Raw genomic sequence first — 24,892 nt, forward strand, 5'->3', positions numbered from 1 at the left:
CAACTTCGTAAGTAACTATTTTTAATTAACTTAGAGAATAAAACTAAAGTTTGTCTGACACACCAACTCAAAACGCCTTTGACTAGTCCGTTAGTGAGGCACCAAAAGAATTGCGGATGCCTTGTACGTCAGTTCACCGTGTACTCCTAAAGCCTCTTCACCTGTTTCAGCACACATTGCAACTGTTACAGAATTCACACCACATAAAAAGCCAAAGTGTGCTGAATTTACTCGGGGCATTATTGCACGTGTAGATAGGGCTGAGGCACAATGCATTTTCTGATGACTCGACTTGTGTATGTAAGAAACGTTAATAAACGTAACGTACGCATGTAGAACTTTATTAAAGAACGAGAAAAAAAATGAGTTGTTGCATCCGACGAACAACTTTTCTAAATTAACTACAAGTAGAGTTATGATAATGAAGTTGCAAAGGATCCTTCCTGACGTCCTGTGTATTACTGGTGAGTGAAACACTGTCACTAGTTCGCCGGTGTTTTCGCACACGAGAGAAACGCTCTGCCGTGTGGCCGTGCTGCAGTAAGCGGGACGTTGTCCTACTGAGAAGGGCCAGCAAGCTTTCCCGAGTCCGCCGCAGCCTGCGGCAATGGGCTCTCAAGTTCTACTCTGATAAATCACACAAGTTACAGGCTCTTCGCCATGTCCATTAGGTGCCATTCCAATGGAAATCTTCACATTACTCCCCCCGAGACACACTGAAATTTCCTTTTACTGTTCCTAAAAGTCGGAGATTTCCTTTATACCGTCTTGGCCAGCAATCAAAACGAATTTGACGGGAAAATAGAATATTAGAACAGTCCGATGCCTGTAGCTACAGTTTAGTATAAAACACGCCTAACCGATATCACACGCTGCAAAGAACAATTATGGTGCCGTAGTGGCATCAGGAATGGTTTTTGGTCACAGAGGCAACAATCACGTTCCACGACGATGTTGACTGTCACACAGTATGTAGTTCGCAATGGATAAAAATAGAGTGTGGGATTCTGCAAGTCTACAATGAAACGAAATCCGATAAATCAACCCATATGCCAGATTATGACAGATGTAGTAGAGTTGTTACGCAGACGTCATCCACCCACATGAGATCAAGTTAAATGCAGCAGTCACTTGAAGAAGAGGTGGGGAGCACAATTTAACGAGTGTGACTTGGCACTTTCAAGCGTAATACACATACACTGAGGTGACAAAAGTCATAGCCTCAAGGGTTAGCTACGTTCACACACACAGATTGCGGCAGTGGGCCTATGGCGTACACAAGATATAGAAGGGCAGTGCATTGGCGGAACCGTCATTTCTTCTCGGGCGATACACGCGAAAAGGTTTCCATAGTGACTACTGCCGTACGACGGGAATTTAGACACTTAACGCGGAATGGTGGTTTTAGACAGACGTATGGAACATTACATTTCGGAAATCGTTTGGCAATTCAATATTCCCCGCTCCGCAGTGTGAAGAGTATGCCGATTGGTTTGGTTTTGCTTTGGGGCGCAAAGAACACTGGAGCCAGACGCGCCCAAGTCAAAACTATAGAACACGAAGACAGAGAGGAGTTGAGAAACGACTATACCTCACTCGCAATTGGCATAATAGAAGACAGCTCAAAACAGGCACGTTGAAAAGGGGCTAAAATACACCATACAGAAACAGAGGTCCAAAACTAAAAATTAAATGGCGTTCGTCGTATTGCTTTGCGGATAAAAAATAAAGCGCGGTGGACAGCCCGCGCGTCATTCGCTAAACCGGCCGATAACTCAGACGGCAAACCCAGGCGGGAACGTAAACGTTTAAAAATGGTCATTCATGCCATCAGGAAGTGGCGCACAGTTAAAACTTGGACAATGTTTACAAAGTGGTGGGGTAGCGCCACTTATCAAATGGCGATGGCTAAAAATCCGCAGCCTAGGTAAAATGACCTCCCGGCGATGAAGAGTGTGCCGAGAACACCAAATTTTAGGCATTATCTCTTACCAAGGACAACGCGGTGGCCGACGGTCTTCACGTAACGACAGAGCAGCGGCGATTGCGTAGTTGTCAGTGCTAACAGACAAGCAACACTGCGTGAAATAACCGGAAAAAAGTGCGACATAGACTCTCGTATCCGTTAGGACAGTGCAGCAAAACTTGGCGCTAATGGACTATGGCAGCAGGCGACCAATGAGAGTGTCAGCTAACAGCATGACATCGCCTGCAGCGCCTCTCCTGGGCTCGGGACTATATCGGGTGGACCCTAAACAACTGGAAAACCGTGGCCTGGTCAGATGAATCCCGATTTCAGTTGTTAAAGAGCTGATGGTAGGGTTGGAGTGTGGCGCAGACCCCATGAAGCCGGGGACCCAGGTTGTCAATAAGACACTGCGCAAGCTGATTGTAGCTCCATAATGGAGTGGGCTGTGTTTACAATGAATGGACTGAGTTCTCTGGTTTAACTGAACCGATCATTGACTGGAAATGGTCGTGTGTGGTTACTTGGAGGCCATTTGCAGCCATTCATGGGCTGGGCTTCAGACGTTCCTAAAAAAACGGTAGAATTTTTGTGGATGACAATGTGCCGTGTCACCGGGCCAAAATTGTTCGCGGTTGGTTTGAAGAACATTCTGGATAATTCGAGCTAATGATTTGGCGACCCAGATCTCCCGACATGAACCCTATCTAACACTTACGGGACTTGAAGATGTCAGTTCGTGCACAGAAATCTGCACCGGTAACACTTTCGCAATTACGGACGGCAGTAGAGGCTGCATGGCTCAATATATCTGCAGGGGACCTCCGACATCTTGAGCCCATGCCACGTCGAGTTGCTGCACTACGCCAGACGAAAGGAGGTCCGACACGATATTAGGAGGTATCCCATAACTTAGTGTATTGTCTGAATTGAAAGGAGAGCTTAGTGTCAGGCAAAGATCAGCAGCTAAATGTTCCGGCGTAACATGAAGCGCCAGCACGTCGGCATGGAACGTAACCGCATAGAAGACTGCGAGACGACGTCAGCCAATAGTAAGCTGACTAGGACCGAACCACGACAGGAGCGCCCTCTATCCGAAGAGAATATAAGCGCCGCTCCTGCTAGCCTCGGCCGCACTTTAAGAGAGGCACTAGAAGACGAGCAGTGGCATTAACGATAGCAGTGACTTGTGAAAGTTTCTTGCATGGAAATTGTATGCATCGAAGGACAGTGATTATTTACATGTCGCAAATTTATTGCGACCCATCATGTAGAAACGAAAGTTAAGTATTGTCAATTCAGTTACCGTAATAAACTCCATTAATATGATTGGCTTGTATGTTGTCTAGCTATCCGAGGAAACAGCTCCCTAGGCACCCTATATTACACGAGTGGGCAGGATCCCACACTAAATGGAAAGGAATATGGGAACAAATAGTCTGAAGCTCGTTTGAGCTAGATTGCATTCAATGACGGAAAGAATTCTTGCCAGGTCTGAAATCGAGTGTCACTGACTAGCTATGACACTCTTCTCCGCTCCACTGTCTACTATGATTTGTTTGCGATCTTTTAATATGGCTACGAGTGGTATACTATTCCTTGTAGACGCTTTGTACAGTATGGGGCCACTTCATGGCGTGACACACGATGGGAGTCACATTCTTCGAAGTTATAGTAGAATGGTTTTGAATATGTTTTTAACGGGACCATACTACTGGTTCATCGGTCCCTACATTTCATGAGAGAAAGTGGGCACTTGCCTGCTCGAACTATATACGCCAAAGAGTTTAAAAAAGGACGTGACAGTAATTGTCGCACTATAGGTAAAAGGAAATTGCGACAAACCAGGCAGCGTCGTGCACAACAAAGTGAGGGGGAGGGGGGGGGGGGAGACAGTTAACCTGCGGTTGCATGGGTGGTACCCGCCGCAGGGGGAGGCTCTGCCCCTGAAAGTTGAGGATAATTACAGTTTAGAGTAAAATCTGTTTTCCCCTCACGAAATTCAACACTGGGGCAGTGGCTGTCTCGTCATCCGCAAGCATCTGACATAGTGCGGTAGGCAAGCGGAGAGCGTGCCGCAGATCGGCCAGCAGGGCGCACTCAACACGAACATGCCCTACAGTCGGTACGAGTAGACTACCGCAGATGCAGTGAGGAGGCTCCTCACAACGCAGGAGGAATTCTTCGGTGAGTCTCGTATAAGCAGTGCATACTTGGCACAACACAATGGCATCTTTCCGAGAGGCCCGGAAATATATATGCCACAACTTAGCGGTCCCCGTAATCGCCTTTACCTTGTTTTCGGTCGCAGTAGCCTGCCACGCCGATTCCCAGAGACTCAAAATATCACGTCGAGGTCGTAATCCTAAGTTTGGACTCGGTATTCCGACGCCTAGCTGATCTCCTGCAGTGGTGTCTTCAGCCAGAAGGTCGGCAAGTTCATTTCCTGAAGTGACTCCGTGGATCGGAAGTTACTGTAGGTTGGTGAACGCATCCTTTGAGTAGGCCGACGTGACGTCACGTATTGGATGCGGGAAGAGCATTTTTACCTTTCGGCAAGTATTAACTACTTATTAAGTTTGAGAACTGTACTAGATCATTGTTAAGGGTACGTCGTGTCTCCTTTCTGCCATTCTGTCGCGTCTCCACGCCTTACTGCGAAGAATCCATAGAACCGACTGACACATCAATGCTATATGCCTTACGTCAGCGGTGGAGTGTTACATGACCGCCTGGTACAAGTTCTACACAACGGCGACCAGCCAGTTCTTGTAAGAAGGTGACTAATAGTTTGTCCAGCACCATACAACCCTTTACACGAATCAGAAAGCCGTGCAAATCTGCAAAGTAACGGTTAATTAGTTTTCATATACCTTTGTTTAATTTGATTTATTTTCCTTACTAGCTTTCTTGTAATAATTAATTCTTCTTCGGCAAGTACTCTATTACTATATGACAACATTGTTTCCAAAAATCTCAAAGTTCTTGATCGATTTTCTTCGAAGTTTTACACGATCGCGCAACAAAGATTCGGACGGGTATAGCCTACACACAACTGTGATGAAGATGTTTTGGTTTCTGGGGCGCTCAACTGCGCGGTTATCAGAGCCCGTACAAATTCCCATCCTTTGCTCAGTCCAATTTCGCCACTTTTCATGAATGATGATGACATCTACATCTACATGACTACTCTGCAATTCACATTTAAGTGCTTGGCAGAGGCTTCATCGAACCACAATCATACTATCTCTCTACCATTCCACTCCCGAACAGTGCACGGGAAAAACGAACACCTAAACCTTTCTGTTCGAGCTCTGATTTCTCTTATTTTATTTTCATGATCATTCCTACCTATGTAGGTTGAGCTCAACAAAATATTTTCGCATTCGGAAGAGAACGTTGGTGACTGAAATTTCGTAAATAGATCTCGCCGCGACGAAAAACGTCTTTGCTTTAATGCCTTTCATCCCAACCCGCGTATCATATCTGCCACACTCTCTCCCCTATTACGTGATAATACAAAACGAGCTGCCCTTTTTTGCACCCTTTCGATGTCCTCCGTCAATCCCACCTGGTAAGGATCCCACACCGCGCAGCAATATTTTAGCAGGACGAACGAGTGTAGTGTAACCTGTCTCTTTAGTGGACTTGTTGCATCTTCTAAGTGTCCTGCCAATGAAACGCAACCTTTGGCTCGCCTTCCCCACAATATTATCTATGTGGTCTTTTCAACTGAAGTTGTTCGTAATTTTAACACCCAGGTACTTAGTTGAATAGACAGCCTTGAGAATTGTACTATTTATCGAGTAATCCAATTCCAACGGATTTCTTTTGGAACTCATGTGGACCACCTCACACTCTTCGTTATTTAGCGTCAACTGCCACCTGTCACATCATACAGCAATCTTTTCTAAATCGCTTTGCATCTGTGACTGGTCTTCGGATGACCTTACTAGACCGTAAATTACAGCATCATCTGCGAACAACCTAAGAGAACTGCTCAGATTGTCAACCAGGTCATTTATACAGATCAGGAACAGCAGAGGTCCCAGGACGCTTCCCTGGGGAACACCTGATATCACTTCAGTTTTACTCGATGATTTGCCGTCTATTACTACGAACTGCGACCTTCCTGACAGGAAATCACGAATCCAGTCGCACAACTGAGACGATACTCCATAGGCCCGCAGCTTGATTAGAAGGGGTGAGGACAACACAAACACCCAGTCATCTCGAGGCAGGTGAAAATTCCTGACCCCGCCGGGAATCAACCCGGGATGCCGTGCTCGGGAAGCGAGAACGGGACCGCGAGACCAAGAGCTGCGGACCCTATACACTGAGGGCAGAAGTCACGGGATACCTTCTAAAATCGTGCTGGACCTTCTTGTTCCCGCCGTAGTGCAGCAGTTTAACGTGGCGTGGACTCGAGTCGTGAAAAGTGCCCTGCAGAAATAATAAGCTGGGGCTGCCTGGGCTGTTTTGAGGAAAGAGACCAAACTGCAAGGTCATCGGTCTCATAAGTTTAGGGAAGGACGGGTGATATCTGAAATTTGGTATTCTCAGCACACACTTGACACTGTGGATTTCCGAATATTTAATTCCGTAATGATTTCCGACATGGAGTGTTCCACACGTCTGGCTCCAACTACCATTCCGCGTTCAATGTGTTAATTCCCGCCGTGCGGCCACGTCGGAAACCTATCACCTTAGTACAAATGACAGCTCCGCCAATCCACTACCCTTTTATACCTTACCGCCGTCTGTGTACGTGCATATTGTTGTCCCCCATGACTTGTCACCTGAGAGTATATTTTTTCAACAAAAATGTACAGGTTTTCTGTTAAAGCCGACTGCGAGGAAGAAAATCTTGTGCTTTGCTGTGACTGTGCGTTTTCGTGGTGGTGGTGGTAAATTCCTGTGGGACCAGACTGCTGAGGTCATCAGTCCCTATACTTACACACTACTGAAACTATGTAACTTAAGCTAAGGGCAAAACACACACACACACACACACACACACACACACACACACACACACACACACACGAGGGGGAGGACTAACCTTAGACGGGGGGAGCCGCGCGGACCATGAAAGGCGCCGTAGACCGCGCGCCGATGTTTTCGTTTTCTTTCCCGCAGTCACTTTTAAATACGATAGCGGGGCATGTAAGACATTAGATAAACAGTTTCTCCCATATTTATTCATCCTAAACTCTAACTTTAAAGAAAAACTGGATACACAACAGCCGCGCGGGATTAGTCGAGCGGTCTAAGGCGCTACAGTCATAGACTCTGCGGCTGATCCCGGCGGAGGTTCCAGTCCTCCCTCGGGCATGTGTGTGTGTGTGTGTGTGTGTGTGTGTGTGTGTGTGTGTGTGTGTGTGTGTGTGTTTTTGTACTTAGGATAATTTAGGTTAAGTAGTGTGTAAGCTTAGGGACTGATGACGTAAGCAGTTAAGTCCTATAAGATTTCACATATATGAACATTTTTTTGCACACACAACAAAATGCGGTTTTGTTTTCTTCCTCGCATTCAGTTTTAACAGAAAACAAGACAACTGTATTTAAGCTCCATCGGCTTATGATTAAATTACTACAATGAAATCTGAGTGCTCTGAAACTTATCCTAACCGTTCGCAACTATGCTAAATACTGCAACGGAAGCTACTATCTTTACAGATCTAGGAAAAAAAATGGCTCTGAGCACTATGGGATTTCCGAGGTCATCAGTCCCCTAGAACTTAGAACTACTTAAACCTAACTAACCTAAGGACATCACACACATCCAGCCCGAGGCAGGATTCGAACCTGCGACCGTGGCGGTCGCGCGGTTCCAGACTGTAGCGCCTAGAACCGCTCGGCCATCTCGGCCGGCACAGATCTAGAAGCTGGAGAGGTCTCTCTCATACCCCTATACGAATGATCTCAACACGTTAACCTATTCATCTGAAGCAACTTCGACTCTCAATCAAGGTTTCGTTGTCAACAATAAACAACTCTCATGGTCAGAGACAGTGGGGAAGAGTAAATGGACAGAGGCGGGGCTAAATGGACAGGGAGGGGGAGGGGGGAGTGGGAGGAGGAGCAGAAGATGGAGGGCAGTAGGGGAGGAGAGATGGACAAAGGAGTGGAGGAGGTGAGAATATATATCCAATTCCCATAAATATTTAGCAAATGTGAAGAAGCATCGCCGAGTTCGCTAGTTAACAATAAAACAAAATGTGTTAGATAAATAATTTCTCTCTCTAGTTCGGATCAAATCAACGGAGATGCGGCGCGTAGACATGGCGTTGTTTGTGTGGCCGAAGACGACGCGTTGCGGCGCGCCAGACGGCCAAGGAGCGAAAGCCAAGGCGAGTGAGTGAGCGGCTGCTCCCTTGAGAGGCGGAGGCCCAGCCGCCGGCCTCCACGGGCGAAGGCCGCGCCGCACGCGCGCAGACTTGGCGGGAAAAACGCGCTGGGGCCACGCCCGCCGCTGCTGCATTCTCACGTCGCTTCATAAGCCACACGCCCTCGCAATACCTCGCGCTCTGTTCCCCAATACTCTACTAATTTCAGATCGATCTTGTCTCAGTCATCACCCAGCATTCTTCTGTAGTGCCACACTTCGAAAGCTTCTTTTCTGTTCTTGTCTAAACTGTTTATCGCGCACGTCTCACTTCCATACAAGCATAGACGCCAAATTAATGTCTTCAAAAAAGACTTCCTGACAATCAACATTCGATGTTAATAAATGACTTCTTCAGAAACGCTTGTCTTGCCATTGCCAGAAACAGTTTATATCCTCTCTACTTCGGCTATCATCAGTTATTTTGCTCTGCAATTATGAATACTTATCCACTGCTTTTAGTGTCTGTTTTACTAATATGACTCTTTCAGAATCGACTGATTTAATTCGTCTCCATTCCATTACCCCTTTTTGGCTTCGTTGATGTTTATCTAATATCGTCCTTTCAAGACAATTCCATCCCGTTCAACTGCTCTTCCAAGTCTTTTGGTGTCATACGGAATTTATGTCATCGGCAAACCTCACTGTTTTTATTTCTCCTATCTGAACTTTAAATCCTTCTCCAAGTTTTTCTTTGGTTTCCTTTACTGCTTGCTCTATGTACAGGGGATAGACGGACTGTGCGTGTTCAGTACGGACTAGGCATCAGCGCAGATTCTTTACGAGTAGTTCACACTTCATACTCGCATTCAGAGGGCGAGGCCGACGTGCAGTGAAAGACCTAACAGAGTTCCAAAGAGGGCAGATTGTGGGGGCTCGATTAGCTGGAGCATCAGTAACCAACACAGCCAACTTACTGAATGTTTCAAGAGCGACTGTCAACGATCATGACAGCCTACACAACCCACGGGAAGACATAGTTTAAACGTAATAGTAGGGGCAACTCGAAACTAAATGACAGATCATCGTACGCTAACACGAATTGTGTCAATTCAAAACAAAACTACGACGGCTAAGGTAACTGCAGACATCAATAGTCATCTTCAAGACCCGCTACCTATCGACACTGTCCGCCGAGAACTCCATAAAGCGAATATTCGAGGACGAGCTGCTATACCGAAACCATTAATGACGACAACCAATTCAAAGAAGCGTAAAACATGGTGTGAGGAGCATAAATCCTGGACGGCTGATCCGTGGAATTACGTCATATGGTTGGACGACTCATCGTTTTCGAAATTTCTAACATCGGGCCAGGTTTACGTCTGGAGAACGCCAAAAGAAGCCTACAATCTTGATTGCTTGATTCCAACGGTTAAGCATGGAGGTGGAAGCGTAAATGGTATGGACAGCCATATCCTGGTATTCTGCTGGTCCCATCATTACTCTCGAAGGCCGTGTTACAGCCAACGATTATGTGAACATTTTAGGTGATCAGGTGCAGCCCATGATTCAAATGTTGTTCCCCAAAAATGAATGCGATATTTCAGGACCAAAAGCACCCATTCATACAGCCAGGACAGTACAATCGCGGCATGAGGAGCATGCAACTGAACTGCAGCGTCTTCCCTGGCCAGCACATTCCCCGGACTTCAACATTATCGAATCCTTGTTGGCGGTATTGGAGCGCAGACTCCAGGACAGATTCCGCATCCCTCGTCATACAGGAGTTAGAAGAGATTCTGGTCGAAGAGTGGCATAACATTCCACCGGAGACTATACAATCATTACATGCCAGTATTCAAAGAAGAACTGCAACTGTATTAAGGGCAAATTTGGGTCCGACTCATTAATAAAGTGACCGTAGCAGCAGCGCGGTTCCGGACTGAAGCGCCTAGAACTGCTCGGCCACAGCGGCAGCCTTCCTTTAAGTACTTGTCTTCTTGTTGTAGTTTTCAGTCTGAAGACTGGTGCAGCTCTATGCTGGTCTATTCTTGCAAGCCTCTTCATCTCTGCGTAACCACTGCAACCTATATCTGAAAGTTCTTATCGCATTCTATCCTGTCTCCCTCTAAAGCTCTACAGTTTTTCGCCGCCCCCCCCCCCCCCCTCCCCCGACCGCCCATCCCCATGTAACAGATCTCCAAATGCTTCAGGATGCGCCCTGTGAACTGATACCTTCTTTTAGTCAAGTTGAGCGTCAAGTTTTCAAGTTTATTTCTTCCCCAGTTCCATTCAGTACCGCTTCATTAGCTATCCAAATCACCCGTCTATAATCTTCAGCATACTTCCGAAGCTTCTATTCTCTTATCTGAACCGTTCACTGTCCACGTTTCACGTCCAACGTGCCTTACTTTCTCATTTAATGAGGAAATAACGTATTTCTCGACAAACAGCTCTGGGTCACTCGCCCCTAGTCAATATGCATTACATGTTCTGCTTTCTTCAAACTAGCACCGAATTCCATACACTGTCCGGCGGGGCAGAATGACAGGACGTTTCAAGAAGGCTTTTTTACAGGCGTTGGGGGCAGCTGCCCCCCTTATCTCCAGCTGGATACTTCGAACTCTGAATAAAGTTATAGTTTGTAAAATGCTTGGCATTCCAGACCTCCCATTTGATTTTGTGATCTCTCATTTACGCTTAAAGCATTTTTTTATGGCCAACCATAAGTTAAGATGTTCGTTTATTCAGCGAGGCCCAGGAGGAATTTCAAACATTAAAAGATATGACAGGAACAATCGTTCGAATCAAAATAGTCTGCTTAGTAAACATGAACTGACGTGCACACCTTAAGAACTATGAGTACTTCATCCTCGCTACTGTGAAACATCTCTTCTACTGAAAAAAAAACTCGTACCTATTAAAGTATATATATTAGAGCCCACGTTTAGTAGGCTTTTTGCTTCGAATGATCATTCGTGTCATATCCCCGAATATTGAACATTCCTCCTGCGACGCCCTGTGTTTTCAGTACAAGTATTTTCATGATATTTTACACTAGTAAATCAAGTATTCAGGATAAGACCTATCTGTTCAGGGTATAAACTAAGTTCTTTACCGGTGCCGTTATTTACACTACTGGCCATTAAAATTACTACACCACGAAGATGACGTGTTACAGACGCGAAATTTAACCGCCAGGAAGAAGATGCTGTGATATGCAAATGATTAGCTTTTTACAGCATTCACACAAGGTTGTCGCCGGTGGCGACACCTACAACGAGCTGACATGAGGAAAGTTTACAACCGATTTCTCATACACAAACAGCGGTTGACCGGCGTTGCCTGGTGAAACGTTGTTGTGATGCCTCGTGTAAGGAGGAGAAATGCGTACCATCACGTTTCCGACTTTGATAAAGGTCGGATTGTGGCCTATCGGGATTGCGGTTTATCGTATCGCGACATTGCTGCTCGCGTTGGTAGAGATTCAATGGCTGTTGGCAGAATATGGAATCGGTGGGTTCAGGAGGGTAATACGGAACGCCGTGCTGGATCACAACGGCCTCGTATCACTAGCAGTCGAGATGACGGGCATCTTATCCGCACGGCTGTAACGGATCGTGCAGCCACGTCTCGATCCCTGAGTCCACAGATGGGGCCGTTTGCAAGACAACAACCATCTGCACGAGCAGTTAGACGACGTTTGCAGCAGCATGGACTATCAGCTCTGAGACCATGCCTGCGGTTACCCTTGACACTGCATCACAGACAGGAGCGCCTGCGATGGTGTACTCAACGACGGAACCTGGGTGCACGAATGGTAAAAGGTCACTTTTTCGGATGAATCCAGGTTCTGTTTACAGCATCATGATTGGTCGCATCCGTGTTTGGCGACATCGCGGTGAACGCACATTGGAACCGTGTATTCGTCATCGCCATAATGGCGTATCACCCGGCGTGATGGTATGGGGTGCCATTGCTTACACGTCTCCGTCACCTCTTGTTCGCATTGACGGCACTTTGAACAGTGGACGTTACATTTCAGATGTGTTACGACCCGTGGCTCTACCCTTCATTCGATCCCTGCGAAACCCTACATTTCAGCAGGATAATGCACGACCGCATGTTGTAGGTCATGTACGGGCCTTTCTGGATACAGAAAATGTTGCACTGCTGCCCTGGTCAGCACGTTCTCCAGATCTCTCACCAACTGAAAACGTCTGGTCAATGATGGCCGAGAGCAACTGCCTCGTCACAATACGCCAGTCACTACTCTTGAACTGTGGTATCGTGTTGAAGCTGCATGGGCAGCTGTACCTATACACCCCATCCAAGCTCTGCTTGACTCAATGCCCAGACGTATCAATGCCGTTATTACGCCCAGAGTTGGTTGTTCTGGGTACTGATTTCTCAGGATCTATGCACCCAAATTGCGTGAAAATGTAATCACATGTCAGTTCTAGTATAATATATTTGTCCAATGAATACCCGTTTATCATCTGCATTTCTTCTTGGTGTAGCAATTTTAATAGCCAGTAGTGTAGAAATTATGATTGTGTAAATTGTGCCTCCAGTTAAAGGTGTGGCGCAGCCTTCGTCTGTGACTTGGGTCCGGTTAAGAATCGTTCCGTTACCCGAGTAGTGTAGGAGCATACGAAGTCTGTGCGCGCCGGCAGCTGCCGCCGTGGGAGGCAGGGCCACGCGCGCGCGACGTGGTGAGGCGTCGAGTGCCGACTCAGCAGCTGCAGTGTCCTGCGTTGCCAGCGCAGCCACGCCTCTGTCCGCGCACCGGCGGCAGGGGCGCCCAACAGGTAGGATTAGCGACCGGCCCATCCAACACCACAGCGCTGTCTAGGAGGCTAGTTTCTCCTTTCATTAATCTGGTCTTTGGCCAAAGCTCTGCTTCTAAAGAGCGTCAGCCAATGTCCATCTTCTCATACTCCTATTCTACATCTTTACTTCGCTTGCCCTCTTATGGTGTGCGGCGGAGAGTACTACGTGTAGCAGTGTGTAATTTTCGGCCTTTCCTGTTCCAGTCGCAAATGGTAAGCGGGAAGAAGGAGTGTTGTCAAGCCTTAAGACCTCCAATTTTTCCTTCGCGTGTATCTTGTAGGAAGCAATAAGAATACGGAGGTGTTTTAATTTGATAAATGTCTACCGGCCAAAGGTGCACGTTCTGCCCTAAGTTCATCCGTTTATCAGTTTCGCCAACAAGACCAGTAAAACAAGCCACTACACCTACAATCCCCATGCCGCCTCGTTGTGTGTAAGTGGAAGTACTTCGTGTTCCACATTCACATTACCCTGTTCGTCGTGAACCGAGTGTGGAAAGAACGAGAGTTGGTAATCTAGGGCGTGAGTTATAATTTATAATTTTAACTTCGTCTTGTCAACTTATGCAGGAGAAAGCAATATGTCTGTTGTTGACTCTTCTCAGAGTGGACGCTCTAGGAATTTTTAGCAGTAAACAACATCATGATGTATACAGCACACCTCTTTTAGTGTAACTTGAGTTCGGTGAGCTGCTTCGTAAGACTTTTGCATTCACTGAATTAACCTGTGTCAAATTGCACTGCTTTCCTTTAGACCTTTCCTGTTCCCTCTCTCAATCCTATGTGCCGCGGGTTACCCGCCCGGACATCTGCGCGTGCTGAAACGCCGCTTCCGGCAGGAGATGGGCCGGCCCCGGGACGAATGCGCCCAGAGGATTAACGACGAGACTCGGCGTGTCGGCCAGCTTTGATGTGAGTTTCAGGCGGTTTCCCACGCCCCACTACGAGAACACCGGACTGGTACCTACGTCACGCCTCAGTTACACGGTTCGCAAACCACGGCTTTCGTTCACTTTCGCATGAATAACACTACACGCAGACAGTTGGGGTACACACATTACGTCCCGGGGGTAGCTGGGTGTTGACAGGAATGGCATCTGGCCACCCCTTAAACTAACCATGCCAAATCCGTTAATTCCACACCGAACCTCCACCGACGCGGGACAAAGGTACAAGAAAAAGAAGAACCTTATCTGGTACGGGTTTCAAAGTGACGAGAACAATTTTCAGGGACTAGGCGAACGTGGGTTTTGTAAGCTACCTCCACCGCAGGTGGACTACACTCGCTGAAGATTTTTCCAATGAATCTCGATCTGACATGATTTTACTAGGATTTGATTTGTACGTTCTTTCCGCCTTAAGTCAGCCCGTGCGCCCGCTTCCGGTGATCTCCAATCGTTTAATATAAAAGGACGGTTCTTTCGACGTATGTATACGGAATATGTTCCATTAGTATACGGTGAGGGTGAACAGCGATTCCCTACACCAAGCGTCAGTCTTATGCTCATTTTCCTGCATTTCATTGTAATTTTCTTGCGTTGCCACTTCTGTGTGCAATGGCTTCGTGGAGCACCCAACACTACCTACTCGGTCTTTTATTTATAGGACCATTACTGTTCGCAATATAATACACCCTTGATGTACATACGATACTACCTTTACGTCTGAATATTTGTCTCCAGTAAGAATGAGAAGCTGTATTCTATTTGCCTATAGCTCGTCAGATTCTGTACGTTCGAAATATTACGAGACAATGTGGAACTTCACCTAACGACTTTCGAAACTTCAGGAAATAATGTCAAGGTGTGCACCGTTGTCTGCGCTCGTGGACAGACAAAGTGAGCTGAGTTTCGTAAAGTAGTTGCTGGGAGAATTTACGCCTCCCCGATAGCCGTAAAAATATTCCCGAATTTAATAACAGACTCGCCTAGACATCTGCAATTTTGGTGTTCGTGCGCAAGAAGCTTTCACTCCGCTGTTCAGTGGAAGATTCACGCCGAAAACAATCCCTAGGCTAAGACGAAGTCGTTCCTAAGAATCCTAATGCAGGGAATCAAATCACTAAATAGCATGCAGTGGAGTAAAAATTACTAAGAACACCAAGAGATGACCATAAAACAATAGCTGAAAATGTAAGAATGAGGCAGAGGGGGGAAATTGTGAACACGAATAAAAATAAAACAACAACAATAGAAATGTGATCCTGACTGCATATATTTTATGCAGGGATGCACACTGTAAGAGTGACAAGAACCTGCAACAGATTCATGACCAGTGGCTGTAGTACAGGCAACTTGTGAGCGACCTTTCAACACATCCTGACTGTACAATTGACCACAACCTCCATAAAATGGATCTGAACTTGTCCAGCCAGGTAAACCCTCTAACGCAGCAAATTTTGTTTTTGTATCGAAAGTATCATGGATGTAATCAATTATGCTGTGTAAATTTTTGTGTTAACGAGTCGAGTAGAATGATACGACGTCCACGAACCTAAAACCCTAATATTGCATGCGTTGTGTAGTAATCAAGAAAGGAGTGAATAAAGCAAATCAAGACAAAAATATAACACGAACTGCATTGACATGAGAAAGAATTAAAGAAAAAATTTCTTATATCATTAAGGCATGTTAAGCAAATTCCTTTGAATATATATGACCCGAAAGAATTATACCGTTGACACTGCGTTATTGTTACCGCCTTCAGTTCGAAGACTGGCTTGATGCAACTCTCCATGTTAGTCTCATGAAATTCTTTTCATCTCTGAAGAACTACAGTAACATACATCCCTCTGAACCTACTTACTGTATTCGACCCTTTGCCTCTTTCTAACACCCCCACCCCTACTCCCTTCTCTACTAAATCTACGATTCATCATGCCTCAGCCAACTGATCCTTCTCTTCGTCAACTTGTGCCACAATTTTTTTCCTCCAATTCGGTTCAGTATCTCTCCATTAGTTATTCGATCTAACATCTATTTTCAACAAACTTCTGTAGTTCAACTACCCTCCTCTCGTCTTTTCTGATGATCGTCACGGTTCAGTTCCGTACAAAGCTCACTCCATATAAACACCTCCAAGTAAGACTTCCTGACTTGGAGATTAACAAATTTCTTTCCCAGACATGCTTTCTCTGCTATTATCTGTCTGCACTTGATATCTTCTTGACGTCGGCCATCAGCTATTTTTCTGCCCAGATGGTATCTCATCTGTGTGCTTTAAAGTGGCTCATTTCCCGCATCTAATTCTGTTAGCACCATCTCATCTAATTCGAGTAGTTTCCATTAGCCTAGTTTTATTTTTGTTCATGCCCTTCTTATAACCTCTATTCCGGACACCATCCACTTCGTTCAACCGCTATTCCAAGTCCTCTGTCGTCTCTGAGTATGAGCTGCACGAGAAATAAAGCAAATCAGACTGAAGATGGAGCATTTGCTGACGTGCTCTAGTGGAGAGTAATGTCTCGTGCAGCGGAATTCTTACAGATTGTTGAATCCGCCAATTAAATGAGGACATCGTAAAGAGAACTGGAGTGGTGAGCCACGGGAACTGGAGGACTACAAGCGGGGGCTTGGGAAGATCGACAAAACCGTCTATTGAGATGGAGAGGCAGTTGCGGCGACAACAGTCCATTACCACAACCGCCCCCAATGAATGGCTTCGGATGACGCCATAGGTGGGTGCTCGCACTGTGCCCCCGTAACCAAGTTGACAAGCAGAGGCGGCGTGAATGACGGTGCCTCGGATTGGGGTCCAGCGGCTGCGGGCCGTGGCTGGAACTCCAAGGTGAGCGATCCATTAGCATGGAACCGGCGCGCCGCGGGCCCTGCCCGGCAATGAACCCTGCCGGCGCCGCCCACCGCCAAGGTCACCCACACCTGCCGCACCGCGCATGCGCCAGCTTTTAAAACGCTCCTTTGTCCAAAGCCAATACTTACCACACAGTTAAATAGCCAACTGCTCGGCGCCGCAGCGACAACTCGTTAGCAAAACCTTACACTACCTACAAAAGCCACAGGGTGCACACGAGGTCGACTCGACTGTTAGAGGTACTGCCTGGATAGGCCTGCCGATTAACGTAACCGTCAGTGTTTGAGACAGTCCTAGACAATTTCAACCCGGAAGTTGTACAGCATGTTGCACTCCATTGCAGGGTCAACTAACATACTGTCGGAAACACTTGCTACATGGCGAAACTGTTTTAGTCACTGCCTTTCTGCCAGCAATAGCACAGAGTTTATAATGTAGGGACGTAGAGACACACAGATATTTTGACTAGGGCTGGCAAGGAGGGCGGAGGAATGCCGGGACTGATCAGCGGATACGGGCACCAACTGCAAAAGGCTAAGGAGTGTTTATGTTCCTAACCAAGTTTTGATAAAAAAAAAAAAAAAAAGTGCTGCTCGTAGTGAGAATGAGTTGTGAATGTACAACACCAATTAGTTTTTACAACACCTATACTGGCAATTATCTAAACTTTAAAAAACTTAATCCAGTATAATCTGAATGGAAGGTTCGAAAGTGAGAAAAACGTCTGTGGAACAAACTACTGACGGTATATATTTACAGCTGCGAAGCATCGACAAGCCAAGCTAACGACATACGAATCGATGCTATATCATATATACCACGGACGGAAAAGGAACGAATGCTACATTCGTGTTGAAGAGACCCAGGTCGGAAAGCTCCTACAGACCGTAGTGAGCCAAGTAAATTCCAAGGGTCCGCTGCCACATTGCCGGGTGAGACGCTCAAGAAACATAACAAGACAAAAACAAAAATAATAAAAACCCATACCAGAGACCAATACGATGAATGAAATCAGATCATCGTGGAAAAATAGATTAATCCGTTGTCAAAGCATGATCATTGCGAAAGGCGCAGTTTTAACTGTGGTAGAGAAATATGGTGATCACGTTGCTCCAGAACGATTTACGTTGACTTGGTACATATATCTTTTGTAAAGCACTCCTCAAAATACCACAGAAGTCCAAACAAATGTATTCTTGTATGGAACGAATTATATGACATATGGAACCAATAATTTTCTAATATCTCATCCTTGCATCCAACATAGATCCCATTCCACAAGAAAGGCCGGCCGGAGTGGCCGAGCGGTTCTAGGCGCTGCAGTCTGGAACCGCGCGACCGCTACGGTCGCAGGTTCGAATCCTGCCTCGGGAATGGATGTTTGTGTTGTCCTTAGGTTGGTTAGGTTTAAGTAGTTCTAAGTTCTAGCGGACTGATGACGTGAGAAGTTAAGTCCCATAGCGCTCAGAGCCATTTGATTTGAACCACAAGAAAGAGCACGCGCAATCAACAAACCGTCTCTCCAAATATTCCAATCAACAAACCATCTCTCCAAATATTCCACAAGAAGAGGCCATTAGCAATAGCTAGTGCTGACACAGATGGGTTAAATAATAGGCCGTGAGCACATTGAAATAAACCAAGGTTATTCTCTAAGGAACCAAATGGAAATTGCGCATAATCGATTATTCAACACTAATGTAAAGGTGACTGGATAGGAATTGAACACGAGGCCAGTCCCTTGGGCATTTGTATTACTAAAAATCTTCGTCGAAGACCATTAACATCTATTCTAAAATAATTTTACTGTATCGTCACGATGACTTTTCATAACTGAAACTTAGTCCCGAATTTTACAGAAGTTGTGTAAAAAATCTTTGAAAGCGGAAAACGAGTCTGATGCAATGAACAACCTTGTTCGTCCCCATTGAGAAGGCACCTGAAAACCTCAGCTATTACGCTACTTATGTGTGTCAAAAGATTGGAATGTGGCAACCATTTACGAAATGCCGCCCAAGTAAGTACATTCGGCCGGTGTTACATTAAAATAGCCTATTCAATACTTTCTTGTGAATCTCTTTAGCACTGTAGAGCCTTGGGCGAGTTGTAAAAACAGGCACTTTGTCCTGCTTTTTAAAACATTTTAAAATATTGTCTGTGACTCGAGCAGAGCACTTATTTTCAACATATCTTTCGTAGTGCTATTTTACGCGCTTTCGTGAATATTAGCTGAGGAATAGAAATAACTGGTATTAATCGTTTTACGCCTATCATTCAGTGGAGTTGTTAAGGTAAAAAAGTGCGTAGTTCGTAAGGAGACATCACGTAGCACTAATATCTGGCACCTCTACGATACAGCAAACGACTCAAGTACTTTTAACATTTTGGTTATTCTTTCCGACCCGTTTCCAACTCTCGGTTAACAGGCATGCATCAGAAACACCGCACATTCAATTTGCTTCTGACTTCAATATATCGGTTCAAATGGCTCTGAGCACTATGGGCCTCAACATCTGTGGTCATAAGTTCCTTAGAACTACTTAAACCTAACTAACCTAAGGACATCACACACATCCATGCCCGAGGCAGGATTCGAACCTGCGACCGTAGCGGTCGCGCGGTTCCAGACTGAAGCGCCTTTAACCGCACGGCCACACCGGCCGTCAATATATTACGCCTCGCCCCCATCAGTTGACATGTAGCTGCGGAGGTAAGAACTGTGCGTAAATTTCCTTCCAAGACAAAGACAATCTTCCATGTTAGATTTAAAAAAAAAGCCATAGAGGAACACCATTACCACGGCAGACTCTTCTCACGCAGACATATTTTACCTGACCAATATTAATATTTAAAATTTAAACTCAAAAACTTAACTTAAATCCAATCATCAGTCGACTGTTTCCTTGGAAACATTTGCTGAGCAACGGGCAAGAAAAAAGAAAAGCGACTCATGCGTACGCAACAAAGCACATGAAACTATGGGGCAACAGAACGGTTAAAAATGAGACATGCGAATTGCTTCAATAATGTTGGAGCACAATAATCCCCCGCATGCGTACAGACTATCCTGCGAGTGAGCCCGATTGTACACAGGTTATACGCAGTCAGCGCCAAATTTTTTTTTATATTAGAATAGCAAGAAAAGTATTCACCTGCCTATCACGAAGAAAAAGTCGAGTAGACGAAACAAACATTTTCTACACGACTTGGACCGACACTTATTGTAGAAACGAGCCCAACAGATTATCTGCTCTTGTGTCGCTCTTTAGCGTTTCATATTTTAAATTACACAGGCAGTGAAACCAACCACATAGGGCAAGAGAGGGCTATTATTGCTAAAGGTATGTTTTCTGCATTTAAATCTAGCCGTGTAAAAAGAACGTGAACGTATCAATGGTTTAGACGTCTAATGCTATGCGAGATAATAAGCGACTTCCTAATATTACGAATACAAAATTCATTAAGTGTTACATGTAAAACGCTTCAGCCTAGATAGGCATCGAATCTGGATTTGGCGGTACATTTTTGACTGCTACGCGGCGTGTGTGTAATAACCAGCGGCTTATCGAACACGCCCCCCAGCAACGCCCACGCCAGCCCCTCCCACGAGCTTTACACATGTGGCGGGCTGCCTAAATGCGTTGCAGTCCTGCTCTCACGGTCTGTTTTCGACCATCACATAATCAACTCCCTGCCCCGAAAACTGCTTCTGAAGGAGTTTCTGGGCAGAAGACGGATACTGACGAGTCACCCAACACCCTCGAGAATTTTGTGGATTAATGCTGAAATTGCGATGATTATTATATTGTAAAGGACACCGAAAAGATGCCAACAGTGATGGTCGAAATAACTAAGTTTAGCTACTGAGAAACCATGAAGCATATCAGTTACAAATGTGGAGCCTCACTACGGAGATCGTCGTGTACAATATAAATCTGACGTTAAACAGATTATCATTATAATTGTAAAATTTTGTTTTTGGATAACAAACACATTCCAAGCGTTAAGTTTCATTAGAACTACACTTAAAACAGTACCGATACTTCCGAGGTAATACCTGGTACAAGCATCTACGATCTAGAGCTAAATGCAGCGCAATTAATTCTCAGAACTCACCTGTATGTGTTCGAAGATGGGCCTTCAGATGCGAACTCTTTCCGTATACTTTGTCGCAGCCGTCGAAGTCGCATCTGTGGACCTTCCGGGCGAGGGCAGCTGCGGTGTTGGCGGCCCGGCTGCTGGGCCTGCTACCGCCGCCGCTGCTGGGGGCTTTGCGACCCGCCCCCTGCCGGCCACTACCGCCGTTACCGGCCGGACGCTTTGTGCGCACAGACGACGAAGATGACGCGGCATCGTTCATATCCACCTCGCACACAACTTCCTCCTCTTCTTCATCGATCATCAATTCGTCGGCTGCGCTGCTACCCCCGTCATCGTCACTGGGAACGTTGGGCACAGGTTCCTGTTTGATACTTGTTAAATCCGTCAGAATCCGCGCTACCATATACAACTCGGGGGCGGACCCCGCCGAGCTAGGCGACGCAGCCCCAGCCGTTGCGACAGCCGCCTCCGGTTCCCACAGTCCAGAACCGGGTACCTTGTCCACAATGACGGCAGCTCCACGATGTGGAGACAAGTCCAGAGGCACTGACGAGGCATTCCAGTTACCTCCGTTACCGTTGAATTTAGAATTAGACATAGCTATTAGGCATTGTGCCGCGAAGTTTATGTCCTGATCCATATCGAGATCTTCTTGCTCGATACGGGTGGAGTTGCTCGGCTGCAGCGTGGCGGCGGGAGGTGAACGGGGTCGGCTGTGAATCTCTGCGTTCTCACGAGTCAGCCCTCGACAGGGCTCTGCGCTGCTTTCCTTTGTTCGGCTGCGGCGTGCTCGTGCTCATCCCTCCCTGCCGCGCCGATAGTGCGCACAACCTTCCCCTCCCGCGACGGTCGCACGACTGGCCTAGCGAGCGCCATGCCCCTTGAACAGGGCCCGCCGAACCTCTGCGCACAGGCACTGCGCATATCACGTGATCGTAGCGAGCGCACCATGCATTGGCTGAGACATCTGTCGGCCAGCATTCAAAGTAAACGTCGCGCTGCGTTTGGAAACGAAGGGATGTATCCACCCGAAACTTGTAAACATTCATATCATGCTACATCCAAAATACCGTACGTAAATAACGTAAGTTTTTTAACGCTACACTATTGTTATCGAAATAAACGCAACCATGGTCTATTCTTTTAAGGAACATTGCTGCGTAAATGGTGATACACAATTGTTCAATTAACCAAAATCAAAAAAAACACGAGTGGTGATTTTATCGCTTCTTACGCAGATAATAACTCTCCATTTTAAAATGAAGTATGTAGTATCAATTGTAAGCCGTTTTTGTATCATAACAGAATATATTAGCATATGGAATAAAATGCAATTTTATGTTTCTTTCTAAGGTCTAGTGGTATTTGACGCCTTACCTCTGTTGCTAAATAACAAACGTGAAACTGAAGTTATTATTACAGCCAAATTGTTCGTTGGAAACTATGTTTTAGAGCAAATGACATATACATATCATCTACAGTGATTACTCTTTGACATAAGCCTCTACGTAGAGTACACTAAGTCTATTATTGTCGTCTAAACCCCCGCCCCGAAACGTCCTTAGACCAGTTTCTCCATTTTGTTGACAATGCATTTTATTTATCATTTAGCACCCCTTGAGAACAATGTCTTACAAATTCTTCTCATGAATTCACCTTTGCATTCTCAAAATATCAGAAACACATAAACTTTACTGGGTCAAAAAAACATTCTATCGGTGTCTCTCTAAAAGAAATTGTCGCACATACAGAGATTTCTGTAACCTAGACCCTTTGCTCGAAGACTGATCAAGCATACTCGATCATCGGTGGACTAATTCAACGCGTGCATTCGGACCGTTCAAACAGCTTGAGACTTGGTCCATTTTCTGTCATGAAATTTTGTGCATTCCAAAAAGCACACATGCTTGGGCCTACGAACAATTGTGGAGACTTGTACAAGCAAACGTCCATTGTGAGGCAATCTTCACAGACGGAGCGGCATGGAGCGAATCAGTCGCAAACTGCTGGAAACGTTTTCTTCAAGCGCATGAAAGACAACCTTGTTACATGAGCATGAAATCTGGAGCGTATCGAGTTGAGACAACGACGGATGTTGCACAGTATGATTATAATTAACCTATCAAAACGCTGTATAAATAACACCACAGTTCAGAATGATGTTAAATTGCAACGGAATATTATCGGAGAAGAGGGAAAACGTATACAGAAGAAAAAATAGTGTGAAAATTGATCAATAGATGGCGCCGTATGTGTCAGAATACGTAAATGAAAACACCTGCGACGCGCACGACCCATCGACAAGCGGAGTACACGGCTTTTCCTCCATTCGCGTGTGCGATGCCCGCCAAGACTATCTCAATGCAGTATCGCGCTCTGCTTGTAAATCTGTATAACAAGAATGATGGCTGTGCACACGTCGCTCTGCAGGAGTTCCGGACACAGAAGGGTTTGAAAATAGGTGTTGGTCCCATGACTGCCGTGGGTCTGATGAAAATGATTTGGAAATTCGAAAATAGGGGTTCTTTTGATGTGCAACCTGGCAAAGGGAGGAAACGAATTGATTCGACGTCAGTGGAAGCAGTGGCCACAGCAATGCAGGAGGAGACGAGTGATGATGGTGTGCAAACGTGTAGTGCACGGAGAATTGCCCGAACATTGGACATATCCGTGAGCACGGTGAGTAAAATCCTACGAAACATACTTCTTTGCTATACATTCAAAATTACCCATGTGTACGAGTTGCTTCCTGCTGACCAGCCAGCAAGAGAGACCTTTGCTCTGGAATTTCTTCCTCGCATAGAAGTGGACAGTGATTGGCCGTGGAAGATTTTGTGGACAGACGGAGCCTACTTCCATCTGACAGGATATGTCAATACAGAGAATTGTCGAATATGAGCAACGGAAAATCCACACGAAAATCAACCACTACCACTTCATCCTGAAAAGGACACTGTGTGGTGCGGGTTTACGGCATCATTTATCATAGGGCCATATTTTTTTGAAGAGACAGGTCCTTCTGGTCCTGTTACCAGCACCTTCACTGGTAAGCGCTATGAGTGTTTTTTTGCGCAACCACGTCATTCCAGCTCTCCAACAGCTTGGATTTGTGGATGGGATCATTTTTATACAGGGTAGTGCACCTCCCCATATTTCAAATCCAGTTAAGCAGCTGCTGAAGCGCCATTTCGGAAATGTTAGAATTATCAGCCGTCATTTCCCTACAGCCTGGCCGTCCCGATCATCTGATAGTAATCCGTGTGACTTCTGGCTGTGGGGCTATCTGAAAGACGTTGTGTTCAGTGTTCCGATTGGAAACTTAGCTGCATTGAAGGCACACGTTGCGCAACACATTCTGAACGTGACCCCCGAAACACTTCGATCAGCTGTGGAACGTGCTGTTTCTCGATTTCAACTTGTTGTAGAAAACGGTGGACAGCATATTGAACATTTTTTGTGCCAGTCATACGTAAATTAATAATCCGATTTGATTTTGATTGATGCTTTTTATGCGGTTTTTGGCCTCAGGACAATTACAAACCTATTTTTCCCATTCGATGTGACCTTGCCGTGGTGGATGGGCTTACGTAACTAACCGTATCACACCTGTACACCCCTGCTCACTGAGTAGTACAGTTTGTTTAACGTAAAACGTACATCTCAGGCATTGTTGTATGATTCGTTTGTCATTTGTAGCTGACCAGTATTAAATTCTAATGCTTACATTGCCATCTATTGCTACATTTTGTAACTATTTATTTTTCTTTTCCCCTTCTCCGAAAATATTCCGTCGCTATTTGACGTCATTCTGAACAGTGATGTTATTTCTACAGGGCTTTGAAAGTTTAATTA

General features: G+C 45.7%; 1 protein-coding gene across 1 annotated transcript in view; it reads right to left on the reverse strand.

Annotated features, from left to right (window-relative positions):
- Positions 1-21,882, reverse strand: part of LOC124804642 (Krueppel-like factor 16) — a 271,023-nt gene extending 249,141 nt beyond the window's left edge. Inside the window, exon 1 of the mRNA XM_047264861.1 lies at positions 21,056-21,882. Within this exon, the coding sequence (XP_047120817.1) occupies positions 21,056-21,680 (625 nt within the window). The 5' untranslated portion in view covers positions 21,681-21,882. The remainder of the gene's footprint in view (positions 1-21,055) is intronic.
- Between the last annotated feature and the right edge of the window lie 3,010 nt (positions 21,883-24,892).

Source organism: Schistocerca piceifrons, chromosome 7 (assembly GCF_021461385.2).
Source record: "Schistocerca piceifrons isolate TAMUIC-IGC-003096 chromosome 7, iqSchPice1.1, whole genome shotgun sequence".
In the NCBI taxonomy this organism is placed as follows: domain Eukaryota; kingdom Metazoa; phylum Arthropoda; class Insecta; order Orthoptera; family Acrididae; genus Schistocerca; species Schistocerca piceifrons.